This window comes from Copadichromis virginalis, linkage group LG11 (assembly GCF_057382275.1).
Source record: "Copadichromis virginalis isolate Kocher_CV1m ecotype Utaka linkage group LG11, C_Virginalis_male_GT1.1, whole genome shotgun sequence".
NCBI lineage: Eukaryota > Metazoa > Chordata > Actinopteri > Cichliformes > Cichlidae > Copadichromis > Copadichromis virginalis.
Window position 1 is genome coordinate 33,981,053 of NC_140628.1, and position 25,167 is coordinate 34,006,219.

At 39.2% G+C, this 25,167-nt stretch overlaps 1 protein-coding gene across 7 annotated transcripts in view; it reads right to left on the bottom strand.

The window, feature by feature from the left end:
• Positions 1-8,740: 8,740 nt before the first annotated feature.
• Positions 8,741-25,167, bottom strand: part of cspg5a (chondroitin sulfate proteoglycan 5a) — a 58,231-nt gene continuing 41,804 nt past the window's right edge. The window contains exons 4-7 of one of the 7 annotated variants that reach the window (XM_085472142.1): positions 20,313-20,391; positions 16,782-16,838; positions 13,148-13,249; positions 9,730-9,794 (exon numbers count right to left, since the gene is read on the bottom strand). In XM_085472142.1, coding sequence (XP_085328268.1) covers positions 13,163-13,249; positions 16,782-16,838; positions 20,313-20,391 — 223 coding nt within the window. In that variant the 3' untranslated portion in view covers positions 9,730-9,794; positions 13,148-13,162. Of the gene's footprint in view, positions 9,795-13,147; positions 13,250-16,781; positions 16,839-20,234; positions 20,392-25,167 lie in introns of all 7 variants that reach the window. The other 6 variants (XM_085472138.1, XM_085472143.1, XM_085472141.1 and 3 more) reach the window with 6 other exon arrangements.

Consider the following 25,167-nt stretch of genomic DNA (forward strand, 5'->3'; position numbering starts at 1 on the left):
TAAATTGTTTAGTCTCGAGTATTTGTTTGAGTTTAAATATTTAAATATTTGTTTAGAGTACACAGTTAGAAGACAGGATCTCATGGTAAGTTAATAACTGAGGACCTGAAATAATTTTAGTTTCAATGATGCACAGCAGAAAATTAAGAAAATACATTTGCAGTTGGATACAACTTCAACGGTTCAGTTCTCGGATGGGGAACATTATTTGAATGTCATAGGCTCCACTTTTCCGCCCATGTTTCCAGTTTCTCTAAATCTATAAAGTCATGAAATAAAATACAAATTGCAATACAAAAAGTAACTAGGATTCATGCCTTTCGGACAATGTTTGCTTTGTTCCATCAATTTGTCTGCCTATGTAGTTTACAGGTGTAATGGGACAATGCCATCAAAAATCCTGCAGCAGTTTTGAGTGAGTAAATAATGCTAACCTGCAGGTAGTGACATCAGCTGCTGACACTTAAAGGGAATTAGACCAGCCACAATGGAAACCTCACAAAACCTTGCTTGTTTGTTTGGCTGTAAAGCTAATCTAAGAGTGACAAAAATACATCATCTGGGAAATATGAATGTCCACAACAAATTCTGTGCCAACCCAACAGATGACATTTCACCAGGTAAGTGTGAACTTACTTTGAGGCAGTGATTGATGAGATCAACAAACAAATTCTGATAATAGAACATAAGTTGAATAAATACACAGTGCAGTTTTATATTAAGATTTAAACACACACTCTCTGTCTCTCTCTCTCTCTCTCTCTCTCTCTCTCTCTCACACACACACACACACACACACACACACACACACACTCCAAGACCTGATTACTGTCAGACCTGTTGAATCAAGAAATAATTAAGCAGAACCTGTCTGCGGGCTAAAAGACCTCAGAAAAAAACACGTAATGTCACAATCTAAAGAAACTTGCGAACAGATGAGAAAGAAACTTGTTGACAACTATCAGTCTGGAATGAGTTACAAGCCATTTGGCTTTGAAAGTCCAAAGAACCAGGGAATGCCCATTATCCACAATTGGAGAAAACTTGGAACAGCGGTGAATGTTGGCAGGAGTGGCCAAATCTACTCCAAAACTACTCCAATAATTTATGGTAAGTGATTGGCGATCACTTATAGGTTAAACAAGAGAACAACTTTCAGTGGGATCACGCTGGCCACAATGATGAGTGCTCGGACAACACTCTACTTTGAATCTCTTCACAGAAAGTGGAGATTGCGGCTATTTACAAATTACAGATGAAAGGGCCTAAAATAGAGACACAAGTGGTGGCTTGCTTTCCAAAGCCAAACTCAAAATCACCTTTTTGGTCACTTATGCTGAAGCAGACGTCTCAAGGAGTAGATTTTGGCAACACACACACACACACACACACACACACACACACACACACACAAGGAAAAGACAGATCCCGAAACAAAACACACAAAGCCCGACCACAACAACACATGAATAGGCCAAGGCTTTATTTAGTCAGGGGGCCTCGTCTTCATCATCATCAGACTACACAGTCTCTGTTTAAGGAAACATTTGGGTCACATCACTCTTAGCTTTGTAAAAGTCACTGTTGCACGGCACTACGGGGCTGTCAACTGTTTCACTCACTCACTCACTCACTTGGAGGAACGGAGGACAGGGGGTGGGTTTCTCTGGTTGGGACTGGTAATGTATCACCACATTTCCATCATAAAAGGCCAGAGGGTCCTGTTCTGATCAACAGCATTCCTCAGAGCCTCATTAGTAAACTAGACGGTGCCAGAATGATTCATTTAGAAATCGGGGGTTGGTGGGTAAGACATGCTCTCTTACTCCCCCTCTTGCTTTCTGTCTTGTTTCTTTTGATTTCTGTCCTGCTTTTAATGCGGCTTTGTAAGGCACGCAGTACACTTGTGTATGCACGCATGTAGATTTCAATTGAGAGCACTGGGGCAGTTATCTGGTTGCTTCTACATGTGTGTCACTATATCTGTGTTTCGGTGTGAAAATGTGTGCACGTCGTGTTAATTTTAGCATTTCTGTGTACAGATACGTGCATGATTGTGTGTGTTTGAGTGTGCATGCCTCCTTCATGCACCCTACTATTTGTGTGCCTGCATCAGCCAATCACAACGGCCACTTCATGATCCTAGCACCATCATTCCACCGTGCTGTCAGCCAATCGCAGCCTGCTGATGAATCCCAAGTCCCAGCAGGTTTGACTCTGAACAGAAGAGAAAAAAAATCTTCACATGCCTTCAACATGTTCACTGTTTTTTCTAGTTCCTTTGCTGCTGCCCCCATTTTACTGCTTGTACCCTTCATACATACTTTACACCTCTGATAGAGGATTTTCCCCATAATATGAAGTTAAAAAGAGCATTTGTTTTCCATTCTAGATAAAATGAAAGTGACTCGCTGCATTAATTCAAATGCTGTGTATTTTTGATGTTCTTGTCACTTTAAAAATGCACTCTTCTTATTAGCGGAACTTCTTTGTAGCATTTCAGAGAGAATGAAAGTGTTTTTGAATTTAAAAAAAAAGAAGAAAAAAAACATGCTGATAATGTTATAGATTATGCGATGGGACTTGAGACCCTTCCTGATTTAAAAAAAATGGGTCATAAGATTTTAAATAATCCATCCATCCTCTTATCTAATTCACTGTGGGGAAGCTGAGCCTATCCCAGCTATCAAACAGTGCTCCGTGGATAGGTCAACAGTGTGTTGCAGGCCTAACATAGAAAGATAAGTAACCATTCACTCTCATGGACATTTTAAGATCACCAATTAAGCTAACTAAATGCTTGTCTTTGGACAGTGAAGCTGGAGAGCAAAAGGTAAAATGTGAAAACTTAATGCAGAAAAATCAAAGGCAGCCAGTGTATTTGAACCCAGGAACAGTGCTAACCAGTGCGCCAATGTTTCCAGGTGAAAAACAGGGACTAAACACAGAAACCTTTACCAAACCCAGAAATGGAAAAGATTGGCTGACTGCTCTTCCTTAATTCTGTGTCAGTTAGTTAGTTGGTGGGGTAATTTTAAATAATGTGTAGGGCTATTTTGTTGTCTAATCGTGGATAGTTTACCCTTCTGTGGTAATTTGTGCTCAACAAATGAAATGAGGAGTCACAAACAAATTTGAGTTTAAAAAAAGAGAAGAAAACCTAGTGCAATTAAGCATGCATTTTTTCTAATGGCCACCAGGAGGCGAATCTGGTTTTGTAGAAATTAGCTGGAGAAAGATCCAAATGCCCACTATGGTCTCAGTAAACACTTTCCTGATGAGTTTATTGTCTCAATCCTTAGTTTCGAGTTTTAATGTTAATTTTGTGGATTATACACGAGTAACATAGACAAGTATCTATGATACTTGTGATACATGGTACGATTTTGGGGGTTATTATTGAAACATCGCAAAGTCTTTGGAGTTTCCTCAGTTCCTCACTCAGATCCAGCAATAGGATACTCCCTAGACAGGTTTCTAGTCCATCACAGGACAGAAAGACAGACAACCACATTCTCGGATTTGCACCTACACACAAGTTCAGAGTTGACATTCAGTTCAGTTCAATTCAATTCAATTTTATTTATACAGCGCAAAATCACAACAACAGTTGCCTCAAGGTGCTTTTAAATTTTAAGGTAGACCCTACAATAATACATACAGAGAAAAACCCAACAATTATATGACCCCCTATGACCAAGCACTTTGGCGACAGTGGGAAGGAAAAACTCCCTTTTAACAGGAAGAACCCTCTGGCAGAACCAGGCTCAGGGAGGGGCGGCCATCTGCCACGACCCAACAGACTTGTGACATGCAAGTCTTTGAATTGTTTTTAAATTTTTGTTTTGTGTTTCTCTTGAAAGACACTATAAACTAACACTAAAATTTGACGAGAGTCATGATGAGGACATTACAAAGTACATTGGGTATTTCAGCTGTAAGTGGTAGCTGGACAGCTGTGTTGGAGAGGATTAGGTTTGTCTGAAGAGATTGCAGGGTGCAACATTGAACCTAAAGTGGAGTTAAGAGCACTTTTAATACTCTGATATTCTACAGTCTATTTCTAGATGACCGTAAAGCTGCATAAGAGTCGCTTAATCTGCCTCATCCATCCGTGTGTGTGTGTGTTTGTGTTTGTGCGTGCGTGCGTGTGAAGGCAGAGAAGGCTGGAGGTCACTGCATTTGGATCTCGTCTGCTCAAACTGTAGCCTCAATGTGGGTTTCCATGGCAATGACGCCCTCTGTCTGAAGATGCACAAAATCACTGCCAGCAGCAGATAAGTGAGAGTGAAGAACAGAAGGAGAGGAAAGAGAAGGGTGCGCGTATAACGGGAAAAGGGTTAGTGCACATGGAAAACACACATCCTCATGCAGGGCTAATATCTGCTTTAACTCAACAGGTTTCAGTCTTTTCTCAGAGGGATCAAGGGGCAGACTGTTAGCATCTTTCTGCTTAAAATCAGTCTCACAAAAATCTTCCAAGCTCCTATTATCATCCCACATACAGTGAAGCTTTGTGGAATACTTTGCGGCTCTGACCCTTGCCCTCGTTATCTAATTCCCTTGAACAACACAAACAAACACGACCTTTATGTATTACATAAGGGTACAGCTGGGAAAACATTCATTATTTTATAATACTGCTTCCTGATTTTGCAATAAATCATGTGTGCTTCTATTCAGCAATATTCAGGGTTATCTGAACTGTAGGTGTTTTATTTAATAGGACTTTATTTTGTTTTAGTTTTTGTGGTACACAGCTTTACTGTTTCCCATGTTTAGTGATATGTCTGACATTCCTAATAGTTTTTTGGATCATCGGATCATCTTCAAAAGGTTACTCACTGAAATAATTTGCTAATCCCTCATAATTGTGTACTACAGCTCTCAAATGAAAGCACTGGAGCAGTGTCCGTTGTGTCCTTGGGCAAGACACTTCACCCGTTGCCTACCGGTGGTGCCAGTGTCCGGCAGCCTCGCCTCTGTCAGTGCGCCCCAGGGCGGCTGTGGCTACAATGTAGCTTGCCATCACCAGTGTGTGAATGTGTGTGTGAATGGGTGGATGACTGCATGTGTAAAGCGCTTTGGGGTCCTTAGGGACTAGTAAAGCGCTATACAAATAGAGGCCATTTACAGCTGTTAACTGTGAGGAAGAGGATAGCACTGACAGGATAAGAAGAACTTAATGAATTAAATTATATCATTTACTTATTTGCCTTAAGAAAACAACGCTCACACTAAAGTTGTTTTTATGCCTTCTCTGGTATTGAAATGGTTTAGCCCCATAGCGCAAATCCAGTAGGCGAAAAGAAATAACACCAGACTATGAATGCTGCCCTGGAAAACCAACATCAACTAGTTCTGCATCTTGTCCAAATTCAGGTCAAGAAATGGTCCCCACTTGGTGAGGTTCTCAGCATTTACTGGCTCAGGTCTACAAATTTAAAACCTAATGAAATCATGGAACTAGAACTGCGTCACTAGAACACACCCAAGTGCAATGACAGTATGCTTAAATAGTCCCCATAGAGACAGCATTTTGCAAACTGCTACAGCTACATGTGGATTATCCTCCTAATACATGCAGTAATGCATTTTCAAATGTATCTGCTTTAATCTTACCACAAAAAACAAAGATTTAAAGGTAAAGTAGACAAATATCTGTTACTGAATACTGCCTGAAAGGAAAAGATGCCACAGCAATGAGTAGGCATCACAAAGATGAAGACAAAAATAAACCAAATCATGAGAAAGAAAGAAATATTTAGCTGCTATTCTTTTGGATTGATCGTGGAAATCTATTATCCCTTTTATCTGCATTTTAGTTGCCATTAACTGAAGAAACATGCCTCATAAATAAGGTTCAGTCTGTCACAGTGTTACTCTCAGAGGGATGACGGCACCTCCCCCACCCTCCCTCGCTCGGTAATGTAATGCCCACTTGTTGCCATGGAGTCCAATGGTACTTTTGCCTTCACTTGCTTCAATTCAGAGGACCCTCCTTTAGTTTGTGTGCGTGTGTGTTTGAGCATGTGCAGTCATGTGCTACTGCATGTGCCAGCTTCCACAAGTGTGTATGATAGGCTGGCAGGAATAAAGAGAGTGATAATCACTGTTGCTGCTGTTTTTGTAGCTCACCGACTGCTGTTTCCTATTCTGTGCTTTTAAAAAGTCTTTTCATATACTTTTCAGGGGCTGAAATGCTCTCTTACCCCCGATCTATTTATTTGAAGAAAGAGAAGGGCATCCAAACCTTCCCCCACTCTCCACACAGCAGCACCCATCCAGCCTGGGAAGGATCCACCACAATACTGCTGTTTAACCCGTCTTTTTCTTCGTGATCCAAAAAAGAAACCTGACAAAAGGCTGCAGGCACTCCAGCCTCATCTGAGACCCAATCAGGGTCTTTTACAGCTCTTGGTAAATGTGTGTTTCGTTGTTACTGTACTTTTATTCTTGTGGAAATTACTTCACAAAAGTCACAAAAAACTGTCAAGATGCAACCCATAGAAAAAAAACGAATGATTTATGAATTTTCTCAAATGTAAAATATCAACATTTTAAAAGTTTAAACCCCCAGAACAAGAAAAACAAAGGAAGCTGTCACCTAGAATGATTTCAGACTTACCTTGACTGGCTTTACTGATTTTGTTGAAACTAAGCTTAAGACCTGACAAGAACATGCCTTGAAACACACAATACCTGATTTTGTTCAATCATTTCCAATCAAAAGGTTCTGTGGCTCCATCCATAAAAAGACCCTTCAAGGTCCTCTTCTTATGCACTTCTGAGCAACTTTTAGCACTAATGCTGATTTGACATTGCAACAGCCTTTGAATTTAATTTAGAAGAATCAGATGAAGTCACAGGGAACAAAAGTTTCCTAATAGTTTATGTGACCAGTCACAATTGTTTTGGTTCGGACAAAAAAAGTGAGCCTGGTTCAGGTTGTTTGTGCTGACTCTGAGGGATGAATTCAAGGTGTGCAACAACTGGTGAGAATAACAATGGCTTGTTCCTGATGCATCACCTTTAGGTGTGGACACTGCAGGATCATGAAGATCATGTCAGTCTGACACAGAGTGTTTACTCTCTGCACACGTATAATTGGTGAGAATAAGACTTAGAGGAAGCTGTCGTCACATAGCAGGAGTGCTGAAAGTGGCACATGCTCACATAAAGAGAAACCTGGAAGGGCCGTGGCCAATTTTAAATGATGCATGGTGATGTAGAAGGCTTTATATAAAGTATGAACGCAGCCTTGGGTAACCCAGTGGTTCTTGGAACCACATTGTGAAGCCAGTGCCATTTTCATGTTTTGAAACCAGATGTGATCATCAAGGTGTGGACGGTGTTTGCTCATATGTTAGTGACTAGACCGATGCTCTGTACATATGCAAGTGTACCTGTGAATATGTGGGGGCATCTGAAAAAAAAAAATACAAGATTTACTAAAGTAGAGCTGAAACATTGGAATTGTGTGTGAACATTGAGGGATTATTTTTAAGAACTGTCTGAAAAATAAAAAATACAAATATTTTGTCAACCAAAAGCTATTGTAATAATTTCCTTTGTATTGCACTGTTTTTTGTCTATAGCAGATTTTACGGTAAATGTGAATGCAGCAGATGTGGGGGGTTTTCATCCCGAAGTGTTATTTATTCACAAGCGTGAGCATGTCTGCATGGTGTGTGTGTCCAGCTGGAAACAGGGAAGCGTCTCTGGAGGCAGGAAACATGCAAAAGCAGCAGACTGGTTCCTGGTGTTTGTTGTCATGATTTATGTGCTGTGAGGGCAATTTTTGTAACAGTAGACCAAAATGCCAGTAACATCGTCAAATCTCTGATTTTTTATTTTCATCCATCTATCTTTGTAATAAAAAAAAAAGCAATTTCTGCATCCAATGTTTTTGTTAAGGTCAAAATCTTACATGTTGAAAGTTCCTACATCATCAAAAACACAATTTATTTTAAGTTTATTAACCAGTATGGAACAATTAACCCACCTTTTCCTCCAACTTCCATTTCATCTACAACTCTACTTTTATTTATATTTGTCTGGAATAAACTAGATTACACACATCCCTCAGGATTGACTGGTGTGTATAGTCCTAGAATTTATCATTCAAATCCTGGTGTTTTGTTCCCACCCTAACGTCCAGCCTACCTTAAAGAGCTTTCTGCTAAATATTGTTAAATTACAGAAATCACAAACTTTTAAAAATTCTTTGTTTGTTTGTTTTTGAAATTTTACACTAAGGTTAGAAAATCATAATGACCCGTACAGGAACAAAGGTCATCTTCTTCGCCTACAGCAAATCAAACTATTTCAGTCACTACACAGAGGTTTAACTTTTACCTAAGTTTGCAGTTATATTCAAGGCATACCACTTAAACCAGGATAACTGAGACACCTCAGTCTACAGATTAAGGCCATGGGATGTGTGTGAAAGCTAATAGGTCGAGCTGTGATTTCTTGTGAAATATATGTCAGCATCTAACAGCCACTTAGGCTTATATGTGATACTAAATATCAATATTAGACATAATCTGTGCTTTTTGAAAATAACTATTAATTGTTGTGAAGCGGATCAGACTCCCCAACCTGACTGCGTAACCAAGGAAGTACATTTATGACAAGGACTGAAGAAGCTGCGTTCAAGGCCATGCACAGAGCGTTGGAATTCAGGGGTAAGAAAAGGGGGAGGCAACACTGAGGTAAAACACAGGACCCAAAGAGGTCATGTTAAAAAGGTTTATTTCAACAACTGTCTGAATCTTGTTTGTTTATTCTCTGTTCGAAATCCCAAAAAAGTACAAAAAAAACCAAAAAAACAAGTACATCAAAGGATTAGAAATCACATCAATGAAAACCAAGACACATTGTGTTGCTTCTTTTAAATCAATCCAAGCATTGTTTCTCCAATATTTATACATACTCACTGGATTAGTCAGACAAACATCAAAACCTCTCAGTAGCTTTATCTTAACTTTTTTTTTTTTTACATTGACGTTTTACGTACGTTTTAAACTTCTGTATGATTTCTTTCTTTTTACAAAATACACCAATGCAGGCAGGGGGAGGGTGTGTCTATGTGTGTGTGTGTATACATATAAGTGTGGCTATGTCGTCATCTTTTCACAGTGGGTGTATGCTTCTTATGTGTGTATGTGTGTGTGTGTGTGTGTGTGTGTGTGTGTGTGTGCAGGTAAGAAAGATAAGGGACAGTAGAGTGACAGCAACAAGGGGGTAACAAGGGGCTGCGAAACAGGGGTGTGGCTGGATGTAAGGGGGTGTTGCAGGGCAGCAGCAGGGTGCAATTGGTGGGGGTGGGGTTACTTTCACCTGGGGCAGTGACGGCGGCGATGGTCGTATATGATTTTTGCGGCGACTTGGGGCCGCTTTGTGGCAGTGTTGCCGTGTTGGAAACGGGTACAGACTGTGTTGGTTGGCTGGTATATTGGCTGGCTGGCAGGCTGGCTGATTGGTTGGTTGGTTGGTTGGACCACTTAGGTGCACACGGCAGCGGATGGACAGCAAGCAGGGAGGGGTTTGCGGGCACCCATTGCCGGCGCACCTTGTCGTTTTTCGATGTTGGATTGATGGGTTGCTGGGGTTGTTTTGTTTCACATCATGTTGTTCTGCAGTGAGTTTACCTCCGAGGAGTTCTCCTCGCCCAGGACCTTGTGGTTCTCATGTTTGGGGGTCAGAGAGTTGTGGATGTTGAGGGAGTCATCCTCCTTGGGCGGGGCCTTCACCGGGTCCTCCAGCTTGTTCTGGGAATTAGGATCATCCTACCCAAGAAGGGGTGGAGGAGGAGTGGGGGAATAAATTACAGTTAGAACCAAAGAAATCAATCAACCATCAGTCTGATTTTTAGTTACAACCCTGCTTATTGGTCGAGAACTGCCTCTGAGTTCATTTAAACTTTCTGCAAAAGAAAAGAGTGGACTTTCTTTATCACGAGGATTCTTCAGCAAACAGATTACCAATCGTTCCATATTAAGTAATTCTGTATTAACAATGTATGCCCAATGCCAGCATTCAGTGCCAGTTTAGGAAATATTTTGTGCTTTATGTACCAAGGCAAGGAAAGAATGTGGAGGTTGGAGTGGCAAATCGATATATGGCTACATCCAGCCACTATTCAGTAGTTTACATTATTAAAACCCACATTTTCCATAATGTTGACCAAGCATTTTTCAATAGTTTTTCAGTGAGACACACTCACCATAGTGTATTTTTCAGAAAAATGAATTCATGATTCACCCCAAGCACACAGATTCTGAGACGTCAGCACTGGCACTGAACCTAAATATTTATTTTACTGAATCATCCAGTACTAACATTCCTATTCTAGCTACAAACTTAAAGAAAACAAAAATGAGCTTTGGCTCAACACATTTTTGATAAGTTTTAATTTGTCTTTAATTTCATGCATGGAAACAAATTGTCATGTTCTAATGTGGTGCTTTAATGGACCACACTGCTGCTGTGTTTACCTTTTTCTTTTGCTTTTAAAGTTGGATCTAATGAGTTCCAAAAATAATACAATCAGTACTACATCAAATAATACATAAAAGTAAAGATAGGTATTGATTGATTGATTGATTTTTTTGTCTGCACTTAATGGTTAACTGTGAACTGACATTTATCAGTGCTTGGACAGAAGAGCACAGGTGTGAGAGGTGAAATAAGGATATACTCAAAACAGCAAAATATAAATGAAAATGCGTTATGTAATTTTAGGTTTTCACAAGCGTAGAAGGCCGAATGCCCTTTCTTGTGTGTAGAGCATGGGAAGCTGACAGATGCTTTGTGCATATATCAGTGTACGTGTGAATGTGTGTGGGGGGCTCTATTGTGCCAGATCGGCACCCTGAATGGAACAAAAAGTTCACTTGAATTTATGTATGTGTGGGAGCTCTGTGTGACCATGTATAAGCGTTTAAGATTTAATATGTATTTTATCCATGTTTAAAAATAAAATGCAAGTGAACTGCTCAATATGGGCATTCATTGATTTTTCTTTAATTTCGTGCACTGAAACAGAATCTCAGCTAAATCTTGTGTCATCTTGATCAGAATTGTGAAATAATGATGACTGAATTCGATTTACCTGCCACAGGTTACTGGAAACATAAAGCAACAATTGTTAAGGTTTAAGTAGCAAGAACCATTTTCCCCCTTGTGACAGGAAAACCTATCTGCCATGAAATGAAACCAACATAAGTTTTGCTGTGATGAGTATACCGGTATATTCAAGTAGGTTTTGGGACCAGTCACAGAGAAACCGGTCCTTGACACTCTGGCAATCACCAGTTACTAGGGAAAACTGTGTATTTCCCGACTGGTGAATGGTTGCTGGCAGTTGCTGGGAAATCGGTTGCAACAGCCTCAGTTATGCAGGTCTAAAGACAAGTCAGGGACTCCCTGGCAACTACACTTGCCAACATATTCTTTGTTAGTTGATGAGTAGTTGCTGACAGTGAAATTGGTCATAAAGAGATATACAGTACTGCACCAACAGCCTCCTTGTGATTTCCTTGGTTGCTAGTAGATTGCCATAGTTAGCCCTAGTTTGCAGGTAAGATGTCTTAAAGATGTCTGCAAATACTCAACTTACTTGCAGAGCTGAGAAAGTGCAACACAGAAAACAGAGAAAAAGAAAATGTTTAGCTTCAAAGTAAAAGTTGTCTTTTAAAGTTGCAGCACCCTTTTGAAATATGTTGGTGCAATCAAAGCAACTGTAAGGAGGTTTTTGATCCAGCACGCTATTTGTGACCAATTTCACCTAATGACAGCCAGCAACCTCCAGCAACCAGTTGCCAACTGGGAAACACACATTTTTCCCTTGCAGCCTCTGAATACCAGGGGCTGCCACACTTCAGTCACACTGGCTCTTCTATAGGCCTGTGTGGCTAAGGACTTAAAATGTCAGCTAGATTTGAAAATTGCAATTATAAGGTGAGCATCCATAATGCATGATAATTCTTCACTTTAACCTCTTCAATCTGAAATTCATAAGCAAAATAGAACATTCATAACATTTAGTATACAGCCTATATAATATTTTGTGACTAGTTTAAAAAACGCTCGAATGCTATCATAATGTAAGCATGTAATAAAAAGGTTGTAATTTTTAGCATTTGTGAAAATATTTACAACTAAAAGTTTTATATTGGAAAAAAATACAATAATCTATGATAATCAGTTTACACCTATCTTCATTAGAGTGTGTTATAAACAAAAAGTGATTGCAGAAAAATGCTGGTGAATTGGTTTGACTTTGGATTTGTAGTAAAAACTTTAAATTCTGCAAAAAACACACGTATAAGCCTTTAAAAGCTGTCAGAATGGTGAAAAATACCATCAGGAAAAACAGAAGTTATTGAAAGCAAAAATAATTTTAGTAGCAGTCATTTCAGTGGTTTAAAAGCTCTGCTGTTTATCATGCTTGGCTGGTATGTTGTGTTTGGTTGAGGCGACACTGAGGTGAGCTGCATGAGCGACACCATCCACCCGCCCTCCTTACACCTTCAGGCAACCCAGGAAGCACATGCACATCCACATGCAAAACCCTTACAATACACCCCATGGACAGTGATGACCGCTCATGCAGTGCACCCAGCGTCTTCCTGCTTCACCTCCACCGTGACCATTTAGTGTCCCAAAACACAAGAAAATGAACAAAAGTAAACTAACCCTGTTTGATTATCTGTGGGTACCACCGTCATACATACCCACCGGGGGAGAAAACTGTTGTGTTTTAGAGGTTTCAGTTTAATTCATCTGAATTTAATTAAGGTCAGAGGGGAAAAATTGATTGCAGAGTCTATTTTAGCTCAGTTTTCCAGCCTCTTAGCTTCCATTAATTTTGCATGGCATCATCGACCCTACTGAGCTGAGGCATCCTGGGGCGTCAGCCTGAGCCTCTCTGTCACACTCACAACCGCAAGGGTGCACCCATACAGGCAAGCACAAACAGAGTATGTCGAGATAGACACATTCATTCAAACACGTGCGCACGCACACATCAAATTCCAGACCCTGGGGCCTGTGCCATTCACAAACACCCCCTAATTGAATGTTTGTGTTTAAATTCAATGGCACTTTTTTAGAAAGGAAGAGCAGTGAGAGCATTTACCCGATGGCTGCTGGCCTAGATAGTAACTTCAGGCAAGACGTGTGGATACGTCACTTCCATGGTTACGGGATAGGGGCCCTCTTTCCTCCCGTCAGCGTGAAACTGTAAAATGTTTGTGTTTGTTGGATTTCAATGTTTTAGTGCATGGGTGGAGAGGGGTGTGGGCATTGAGTGGGCAGCAGTCACAGAGTCATCAGGACTTTTGAGTGGGTTTCATTTTGGGAGAGTGGGAACAGAGAAAAACAGGGCTTTGATGATGATGATGATGATGATAGAGGCACATGGACAGTTCCTGACGTCCTTCTCTTGTGTACTGGATTCCAATTTAGTTTAATGGTCCTGCAAATTGCATGAAAGCTTTGGGAAATAAATGAATATTGCACTTAAGATTCATTTGCAATCACTGTAATTTTAATATAATAAAACTTGATGTTAGTCTTTCTGTCTTTCAGTTATTTCCTGTTTTACTTAGTTTTCTCTCAAATCTTGTTATGCTTTTGTTCCTTTCCCTCCTTTCAGATTGTTATAACTTTCAGTCTGTGCCAGATCTTCAATGCTCCTCATGTATATGTCTATAAAGCCTCCCTATGTCCCCTCCATGTGTTTCACTAGTCCTTGTGTTTCGGTTTTTGGACCTATTTTGGTTTCACATTTGAACTTTGTGTTTCTGGGTTTACATCACCATTAAGAGTCCTGCATTTGCGTCCTCTCTCCACCCCTACCTAACCTGACATAAATACTCTTTGGTCATTATTAAATGATAAATCCTAAGCCTCTCCACACTTGCCCTACTCCCACACTATTTATGGTTGCCAAAGTCAGAAATATTTAAATAATAAACATAGAGGGTTTTTGTTAAGTAAAAGGGTAAATATGTTTTGGATCTTGTCAGAGACCTGAATTTAAGGATTTAGTGTTTTAGCTACAAAACATTTTGATGGTGTTGTATTTATGTATCAATATTTTCTTCAGTTTTTTCTCTGCAGCTGATTAACAGTGTTTAAGAGTCAATACACCTTTGTGTGTTTTAGCATTAGCATTATGCATGAACACACATCATATTAAAATATTTGTACTGGAATGCATGTGTGTCTGCTAATATTTGCCTGCTTGTATTAAAAGGAATGCCACCACGCATGTGTATACATAGCTGTTTGAGTTTACTGACTGATGTTTGCCCCTGAGTGGATATGTGTCTATATAAGGACTGTGCAGAGTTAGGGGGAAGCACAGGGTGAGGCAGGCAGTCGGGACACTGCACAATGCGGCTGTGACTGTGTGACTAATCCAAAAAGGAATAGCATGGCAAGCATCACTCCAACATCCTGACTTGGATCTGAATATGGAGTATTTTGAGTTTTAATCATATGCTACATTGTATGCATTTTATCAATTCAATTCAATTTCATTTACATAGTGCCAAATCACAACAACAGTCGCCTAAAGGTGCTTCATATTGTAAGATAAAGATCCTGAAATGATACAGAGAACCCCCAACAATGAGATGACTCCCTATGAGCAAGCACTTGGTGATAGTGGGAAGGAAAAAACTCCCTTTTAACAGGAAGAAACCTGCAGGAGCAGGCTCTGGGAGGGGCAAACATCATATAGTCTTATGTCTTTTAAAGGCCTGTGCTGAAGTGGTGTGAATTCCCCTAACGAAACAAGTCACTGAATAGGAAGTTGGGTCTTACCAACAAATAATTATTAGTAGAATTAATCATAAAAGAACAATTTCTTTGGATTTTATTACTGCAAATGGTTAAGTACCTGTATGCACTCACACTTACCTTTTTATTATTTATTTATTTAAGTGATTCTAAAGCTGCGTCCTTTCTCGAAAAATTTGGACAGTCACATGAATCATAGCAACAACAGTTCACCGCTGTCACAATGACCTACAGAGAAGTCAAATTTAAAGTCAGAAGTTTTCAACTATCTACTTTATTATCGAGATCAAAGATTAATCGCAGAGTTTGTTGTTTTAAGACCACATGGATCACACTCTGCACAAAGGATCATAAGAACGAAATCATTTTTAAAGAGAGTATTTAGTATTTTCTTTGCTGATTTACACATCAAACCTGCAGCCTTTGCACTTCAGGTTAATTCTGTTATGATAAGTCAGTCTGAGAGCCAATTCAGTCAGTGGAAATGAAATCCTCTTAGAAATTACAGCCAGCTCTGCCTGGTCAACTCATTTTCTGTGTGGAATTTATTTAGTATTGACAGAAAACAATTTCATTTCAGGGTTTGCTGCAGAGAAAACTGTGTGTCTGAATTTCTGTGAAGGGAAGATTAGGGACAAGTGGGTTCAATCTACCACGGTGAATGAAACACAAAGCATTCTATTACTTTGAGTGTTTTTTGTGTTATTGTGCAGAAATGGCATTGTGTGAGGGGGTTCAATTTCTCTGTAAATTCGTCTTTTTCTGAATGGTATTTCTTCTTCCATTAAAGCCTCAGCATGTGTGCCTGTGTGTGTTATGGAGGTGGTACAGTGGCTGTCTGGACATGTGACAAGGACCTCACAAGGTCAGCAGCTCCTTGTGGCAGCAGCGATGCTGTTTTTATGCCTTTGTTAGACTGGATTTTTTAACTTCTAGGCATTGGATCTTTATTGCTGGAGGAACGTAACCAATTTAAATGCTATGTGTTACAAAAAAATGCTTAAAAGGGGTTAAAGGGCTACTTTAGTATCTCACTTTCATAAAATTTCATGTGACAGATTAACAAAAGAATAGTCAGATTAAAGCCGGCATGTCTAAAATATTCTCTTTTTTCTGTCTTAAAAACTGAAAATAAATGAAGCTTTGCATTCAAAGAAGACATTACTCCATTTTCACGAGCTAGCTAGCAATTTTTTTTCAAAATCTGGAAGTAGAATATTAGTGTAAAGCCCCTCAAATTTGAAATTTATATATGTATATATATATATATATATATATTTATATTTAAATGTGCCTTACACTCGCAGGGCCTTCATGAGTTAGTGTGACCCACGAGTCCTAGTGCCAGTCTCAAGCTTCAAGAGGTTTGCATCAGGAAGGGCATCTGGTGTAAAATCTAACCAATCTGATCTGTCCACTGTGGTGACCTCTCAGAAAATAAGGGAGTAGCCAAAAGTAATTACCTACACAAGTCAAAATTAAATGCTTTTTTTTTTTGCCCTTTAAAAAACCTGTCAGTTTAATGCTACCAAATAAGTTATATTTGCATCCATTTGGCTAACACATACTAACACTGCTTAAAAAAACAAAAACAAAAACAAAATAAACACCTGAAGACCATAAAAGCTGGAAAAATAAGGGTATTATATAAAGCCATACTTTTAATTCTTATTAATATTAAATGGAGCCCAAAGTTTACCAAATGTAAATATGTCAGGTCAACACTAAATATTGGCTGTCTTTGTTAATTTTAGTTGTGTGTTCTGCTCTAACATAGCATGTTTTTCTGACTTTACTATCCGTTTTTATTTTGGCTTTTATTGATTTTGTGGGTGGGAAAGGCTCAGATTGATTCACTGATAGTTGAAAAGGGTGATTGACAGGGCCACAGTAACAATGAAAGAGCTGTTTGGGAAGGCGGAAGAGAGGATCGGGACTATCTAACATTTGGGATTTGATCTTACCTCACAGTCGGACTCCTCTTTGGTCTTACACTCCCAGGTGTATCTGCTCATGGTTTTCTGAGGGGAGGGGGATGGGGCAAAGGGTTATACTCCTCAAAAACCATACAAGGCATCCTCAGAAAGACAGATAAGGACGGACAGAGAAAGAAGGAGGGTGAAGCGGAAAGAAAGAAAGAGAAGTAGCGAGAGGCACGGCAGATCAGAGGTGATACAGAGAGATTAAGTGGCAAGAGAGGCAGAGGGAGAAGAGGGAGGCAGACAGGAAGAGATAGAGACAGATAAAACAGAGAGAGAGAGATGGAGCACTGGAGACAGAGACCAATAGTAGGAGTAACTAGACTTCCTCTCGGATGTCAGCTGATATTCCCAGCTGGCTACAGATGCGGACTCTGGTGCTGCCTGGTTGTAACTCTGTATCACCACAGTACGTACAGTTTTGGATATTTCTGTTCAGGTCTCAGCCTTCATAGCACAGACACTGCGCTGTTAGTTTGGAAGGGAATTCAGGGTATTTGCTTTATTAGAGGATTATTTGGGGTTTATTTGGGGAAAACTGGTGAGTTCGTGTGGTTTTTGGTTTGGGTAAGTTCATATGGAAAGGTCAGTTTTGTATGTGGTTGGCAAACCTGTTGCAAAATTAATCTGGGTTGAATAGTAGTTGGAAACTTTAAGATAGTGTAAGATACTAGAGAAGGAAATCAGTTACATAAGTAAATGATTTAATAATCACTTGCAATATTTTATATATTCTGATTTATTTCTTTTACCCTTGGACACCCTCACTCTCAATAGCACTAGCATTTTTTTATTAAACGTTCATTCGAAACACTGGAAATCTTAATTCAGAATACAAATATAAATTAATAGACCTGCAGGATAAATATGTGAAGCCTGACATTGCTACGGTGATCGTAACCCAGCCTTGTGCTTAAAGGTATATTTTTGTAAATAAATATTATCCTTCTCACCAAATACTGTGATGGAAAATATTTGCACAACAGTCCTAAAGGCATTTTTACATTTCCATGTTTGCTAGCCTGTGGGTTCTTTTTTTACTGTCTTCTCTGGCAAATTCCTGCATTTCTTGGTTCATTTTCACCAGCTAACTATAAGTCAGTGATATGTATGACACTGCATCAGAAATGTGTACTATACATAATCGTCAGAATTATGTGTAGATCTCACAGTGTAGCTTAAATTGTGCAAACAGTTTACAAATACTATTCAACCCAATGATGAGAGGTAATTTGCAGGGTTTGATGGGTTGTCCTGAGTTAGGAAGGAGAGCTAAGAGACGATGTTAGAATACGATGATGGGTTTTTTTTTTTTACTGCTTTGAGTTTTTAGATATTTCAGGGTTATAAATGGTAAACGGTATTTAGGTGTGGTTACAATGAATGGTTGTGACAGTTTTCCATCTAAAAACTGCTAGCCTATGCTGTCGCATAATATTAAAGATAATCATAAAGTAAAAACAAAAAAACTAAACAAAACAAAAAAACCCGAAAAAACCTACAAAGTTGTTAGAGGGTGGTACCACATTTTCAAAAGGTTTAAAATCTGAAAACAAAACAAACTCTTTACCAGTTGTAGCACTACAACTACCCATGCTGCTACAACGTTAGCGTTAGCTCTACAAGCTACCCATGCTTCAGTTAGTGAGGTACCTGTCGAATCTCTGCTGCCTCCTTCAGGCAGCAGCGAGACGTTGCATCTCAGATGTTTATCCTGATAACCCCAACCATGTCCAGGAAATATCCCTTAAAAGCTTACCTGGTTCTGGGATTCCTTTCCCCATTTTCTCCTCCCCCAGAAATCCAGAAAACCCTCCCATTTCCCCGCCCACTTTCAGGATAAACAAGTCAAGCAGACAATTTGTTAAAAGTACAGATTTCTTAGCAGCAAAGCAAAGCTGCGGTGGCTGATATGGCCACTGGGTGGTGCATATTAGCGACAGAGCAGGCATGCCATGACATCCTGATGCAAGAGGTGATCAGAAAGAGATGGGATAGGGAGGGGTCACAGAGGGGAGTTTTTTGTTTTTTTCTTATAGTAATCAGGGCGGTGGCTCAGTTTGCAGCTGCATTATGAAAACAGTCCATAAACATTCAGACTACATGGTTTCAGGAAATCAGTGTTTTTTGGACACTACTCAGACAAAATAAATTAGGGAACTGTTTTAGACTTTGCCTAAGATAAGAAATTATAGGTTATTTCCAGCCATTCTCACTATTTCAAGTTTTCATTGTACTTGAACTATGCTATGTTGTAAAATAGGATAAATAAAAACTACACCAACAAACTAAATCAATAAACAGAATCAAACTATAAGCCTTTACAAAAGTTGTGTTGCAATGGTAACGGGCTGCAAGGGCTCAGTTACTCCTTGGGTATTTATTTCTATGATTCATTACAGTCCATAATTCAATTCAATTCAATTCAATTTTATTTATATAGCGCCAAATCACAACAAAAGTCGCCTCAAGGTGCTTCATAACCTAACAGCAGACATCTAAGTCCACATATTTGTAGCTTGTCAGTGATTTTGAGAACAGCATTTGTATGACATGCGGGACCTTTGTGTTGGTTAATGAGAAACTTGTTTCACATTGTAAAGACATTGTAGACATGACGATCCACAACAGGAAGTGTTTCAAAAAGGCGTATTCTTCAAGTTTCAATCAAATTAGCTTTTCTCATTGTGTTAAAATGATAATTGAAAATGCAGTGTGTAGATCTACAGTTGCTAAAGGTCCTTGACTATCTGTGCAGATATTACAAATATAAGTCAGGACATGACTTCATTGTCATGGGTACCGTATATAGTACAGAACAGCATATTTTCACATGTTTATGCTCTTTAACTTGAAGTCGTGTTAAATTTAAATTTTAAAATGTAAGAATTGAGAGATTTAATGCATTTTTCTTGTTTTTCCAGGAATTGAAATGTATATATGGGATGAAATTCAACTTGCAGATGATGCAAAATAGCTTCTAATGTTATGTGAGTTTTCATCTTGGTTCATTAAAATAAGAATTTGAGGTATTACAAAGACAAAAAAACCAAACAGGAAAACCTGTAGAAAAAAAGAGTGTGATTTGTTTGTGATAAACAGGCTCAAATTTAACTTCAAAATTAATTCATGTGATATTCTGATTAATGGATTAAATTTGTTCTTAGATAAAATCCTATGAATGTGAGGGTAGAAATTATTAGAGTGCATGGATGCCCACTCGCTTTTATTGCATTTAGATTTCCTGCAGTATTTTAGAAAACTCCCACCATTCTTTATTGCACTATGACCACTCCCATCCCCCTCCTTTAGCATTTCACACCTCGGAGTATTGGAGAATACTCATGCCCATGCATTTGGAGGAGAGTCGAGGGCCCGGGCAGGATTCGGGGGAGATGCAGAAAAAGGGGTGAGAGATAGAGGCGAGAACCACGTTACCTGACAGATAATGTTATCATAGTAAGCCAATGCACGGGCATGAGGGACGTTAGGAGGGGTGTCGCACAGTTTCCTTACATTTGGGTGGGAGCCCTCAGCGATGGTGGACAGCGAGAAATTATCATTGTGCTGCTCCGATGAAGGCCGGTACTTACTGCTGGGCATCAGAGGATGGGATGGAGAGGATGATGAGAAAAAAGAAGGAAACAATTAGGAGAAGAAAGATGGAAAAAAATAAAGATGTTGAGAAATTCAGAGAAGGAAAGAATAAAATACAGAGCACAGCAGCGAGGTCAAAGATGAAAGTGAAAAGATGTGAATTTGGGAGGACAAAAAAAGAAGGTTGGAAAAGAGCGAAGATGAGGAAAGAAAGAATGACAGTAACGAGAGTAACGGTAGGAAAATTGCAGGGCCAGGTTTGGAAATGTAAGTTGCCAATTTGAGGATCCAGCAAGTAAAAAAGGGAGATGCAGCAATGATGTGAAAAAGAAAAGGGCATTAGGCGACAAGAAGAAGACAAATGGAGAGATGGTAAAACAAAATGGGATCATAGGAGAAAATACCAAAGTATCAGTGGAGGAAAAAGTGGAGAAAATGACAAATTTAGGGAAAGATTACATTGTTGACAAAAAAGATAGAAGGGGAGAGAAAAAGCAAGAAAGCAGCATTAGTCAGACAGCAAAAGATTAGGACTTCTGCTTGTCAGAAAAAATCAGACACAAACATTTTATCTGTGATGCAACGAACTAAGAATAAAAGGATACCTGGATCAGTCAAAAGACTTCACCTTGACTCACATTTGACCAATGATTGTTTAAAACAGGGAAAAATCCAAACAAGTTAAAAACATACTTTTGTGTAGATTCGCTTTTTCTCAACTCAGCTGACACGACTGATGCAACTGATCTGTGTTAATAAAATCTAGGAAAATAAAAATCTCTACCATACAAATACATTATACACATCCCCCGCCACAATATGAAGCAGTATCGAGTCTTGGACTGTAAAAATATCTGGTGGTTACAGGTTGCGAAAAGTCTGGATTGTCCACCTACAACATCGTTCAAAACCCTGCAAAATGAAACCTGCTGTTTTCAATCAGCAGTTTTCAGAAAGGAATTAGAAATGCGAGCACTGATGTAACAATCTTTTATTTAATCAGACACTAATGGGGTGAAATTACCTGCTTTCACACATCACTTCCCTGATCAGAACATGGATGTAGGAGGAAAAAAAATCATTATTCTCCTAAAGAAGCAGCTGTATATTGGCTATTTTCAGCAAAAGGCATGCAAAATCTGCACCAGGTCCTAAAATTTTAATGCTCTGATGTTAGATTTTTAACTGTTTTACTACAGTTTTATTGGCTTGATTGATTATTATTTTTTATTTATTAGCATTTTAAGACTATTTTTGTCACTGTTACAATAAAAAGCAGTTAACTACTTCTGGCTGCTCCCCTATTCACAAGGGGCTGCTACAGCAGGTAGCTCCGCATGTTTGATTTGGCAGATTATTTACACCCAATGCCCTTCCTGACTCAATCCCAAAGGGATTTGTATCTCCTCCTGGGATGGAACCAGGGATTCATATGGAATTGCACAAAAATTAAAAATCAAAAAAACAAAACAAAAAAACCTGCCTTTTAAAAAAATGAAAGAGTAAATAAATTGCAGCTAAAATCTAATATTTTGTTGACCCATCCATCCAACCCAACTTCATCTGTGTATAGCTCAGATTTCCTTTTCTCCTCTGATGATAAGAAACATGTATTGAAAATTCCTGCAAAGTGTTTCTTTTTTCCATCTTACGCCATAAAGGAACATCTTTTTACTGTATGTTAGGTTACTAAGCACACACAATGGAGCACTGACGACATATGCAGTATGGTTTAAACTATGGCGCTTCTGTCATTCACCAGCTAATCTGTCTCCTGAAAACGAGGTGTACTGCTGTGAAACAGACACAGATACACTCTGGCTTTTCTTTCATCTCAGGAGAGAAGCAGCAAAGAGGAATTCCCTTTCTATTTTCTTCCACTTCAACTTCTTAACTCAAAGAGATGTGTGTCTCAGAGGTCAAAGCAGACAGTAGCAGAGTTTCATAGATTTGTGTCTTCTCAGCTGTTATTTGTCCCACGCACATATTAACCTTTATCCTGAGCCTCTTAACATTTTAAATCCCTTTCTTATCAATAGTTAAACAAAAGGCTGTGATCTACTTACTACACAGACACACAAAAAACACTACTGCTTCTCTGATCCGCATTCCTGAGATTTATATTTGATGAACCACAGAACAGGAAAAACAAGGTAATGACACGAGAGGGGGAGACACTGAAGTGCATCACCAGCTTTGGACCATTCACTCTGCTGTCTTTCTGCCAATGGCTGTTAAAATGCTGCACCTAAGATAACAAATATATATTTACATACTTGTTGCAGAGTTTTGTGCAGATTCACAAATGAAAAACTTCACAATTAGCCATATAGCAGCTGCAGGTATCATGACGTTTTCTACCTGCCTAAACAGGCTTTCCTTAATATTATTTCCTTCACAATAATGAGCCCTAATATATCCTACAGGTTTGGTAATTTTTGATTATTGAAAATTGCCAGTGACAAGTACAGGGGGTGATAAATTGGTCACTAAATGAACATACTGGTAAAGCTGGAAATTAGTATCAAAGAATTAAATGTAAGAAACAATAAACTGCAGTATAACGTAATAAAAACATGCATATGTAGTCTGAGCAGTTAAATACATAACTTGAATCTATCAGACAGGTAAGGGTAATGAGTATAGTGCTTATGATAAGTCAGACAGACCAAGGTTGAAACAGTCGTTCTGGATTTTGAAATAATATCCAGATTATTTGTCTTGAAGAAGGTCTGGGTGGATGGATGGGTCAATCTAACTTCCTACTGGTGCTGTCATTTTGATTGAATTTGTCTTATTATTACTGTTATAGCATCTACTAATGTTTAATTCTAACAAATTAGCATTCATAAACTTAAACATATTATTTCCTAAAAGTGAAACCAAGTTTGTTTTTTTTGGGGTGGGGGTGAATAGTAACTATGTAACAATTGATTCAGGATCCTATGTTTAATCTCATTCCAGCATTTGTCATTAATGACAATGAGCAGCTTCAGTTAGTATAAACAGCATTACATGAACAAACTGGTATTCAGCTTGATTCCAGATAGGTGACGCCTATAATTTGATCATTTAAATACTCGAGATAGAAAAAAGCTCATTACTGTTCAGATAGATGAAATTCCCTGAGGAATTTGAAAATGCTTCATAGCACTTCATCAATCTCTTCCTCCTCCCTCCCGTTCTCTCTTTTTTTCCCCCTGCTCCATCTTCGACCAGGATGTTGGGTCTGATCTCGACTGCGGCAGAGAAACACTGCAATTACCCAAAGCAGATGGGGGAGTGTGGGAGTCGCATGTATTCATGAGGCTTGTGAGAAGCACACACTCTCCTCTGTGTCACGTTGAGATTTTTTCTCTGTATCCGCCCTCTTTTATTCCTCTTTCACTTTCTCTTTCCTGCAACAGTCCCTCTGCCTGTTTCATCCTGCCCTCCTTTCTACTCCCCTAAAATGTCGCCCTTCGCCTCCATTTCTCCTTTATGCTCTCTTGCTTCTTTCTCCTTTCTTGCTCCTCTTTGATTTCTTTTGCCGACCACTTGATGAGGCTCTGTTGTCTCTTTCATGCTGCACCCTACCGCTCACACCCCTCAGGTCGCACAGCTGTATGTAGGTCAACCCCGCCTCCGCCTGTTTCTCCCAGCCTCCCTCCCCTCTGCCTGTTCAGACTGCCCTACTTTCAGCTGGATCCAGAGTACCACTGACATCACCCTATCCCCCCCTTTTTTTAATTTCTGCTCACTAGCATTACAGCTGCTACTGACTGCACTACTTTTCCTTCTCACCATCATCCTCATCGTCCATAATCTCCATTACCATGACTAGCAGGAAGATAACCTTCTCAGTGAAGCTAAAAATAAACACTATAGCGTGGGATCTGGTGATGAGGAGCCGGTCCTTGGGTTCACATTTGCATCCGTGATGCTTCTCATCCACAACAGCTCTGTTGCTAGGGAGATCATCACTAAAACGCCAGGACTGGCAAAGCAATGCCGAAACAACCCCCACCCACTCTTCTTGTATTCAGTCCAGCCCTGCAATCTGTCTGTCACTCTCTTTTTCTCCTTCACTGTCCTGTATATCAAAGAATCAGCCTTTTTTCGCGTTGTGCATTTTTACAAGTGTGTCCCGTGGTTACAGAATAAGGTCCCTCATTAACTCCATAAATTGTCCTGAACACGACTAACAATGTGTGTTTTAGAGGCCAAAGCAGTTCCTATATTAGAGCATTTTTAGTTAATTCTTTGCAACACATATATACATATACAGGTCTTCAAATATCCCAAGTATTATCTTCAGTGGTCAGGTCATTAGATACATGAGTGATCTGTGCAATCTAACTGAATCCAGCACAGCTCTTCTGCCCCAATGTTTACTGGTATGACACACACTCACATAAAAACACACATCTTATAGGTGTTAATCATTTAGGATGCAATGCATTAAAGCTGTGAAAAATGACCAGGATGTTCAGGAAAATATCTTTTATCAAAATAAAATCCATTAGTTTGTTGTAGAAAGGTATCAGCATCCTTTAATATGTCACTTTTTCAAAATAAAAGCCCCCAATTACTTTTTTAACAAAAAAAATGTGTGTTTCTAATGTTCTGACCCCATATTGCATTTTGAAGTATGCACAAACGTTTCTCATTTTTAAGTCTTATTCTTTAATGTTTAATTTTCTTATTTCTTGTGATTAAACTAAAAACTAAACATTTTGATATTCATTACTTTTGGTTCAATCTGCAAAACTTTACATCTGAACTCTTAAAGAGC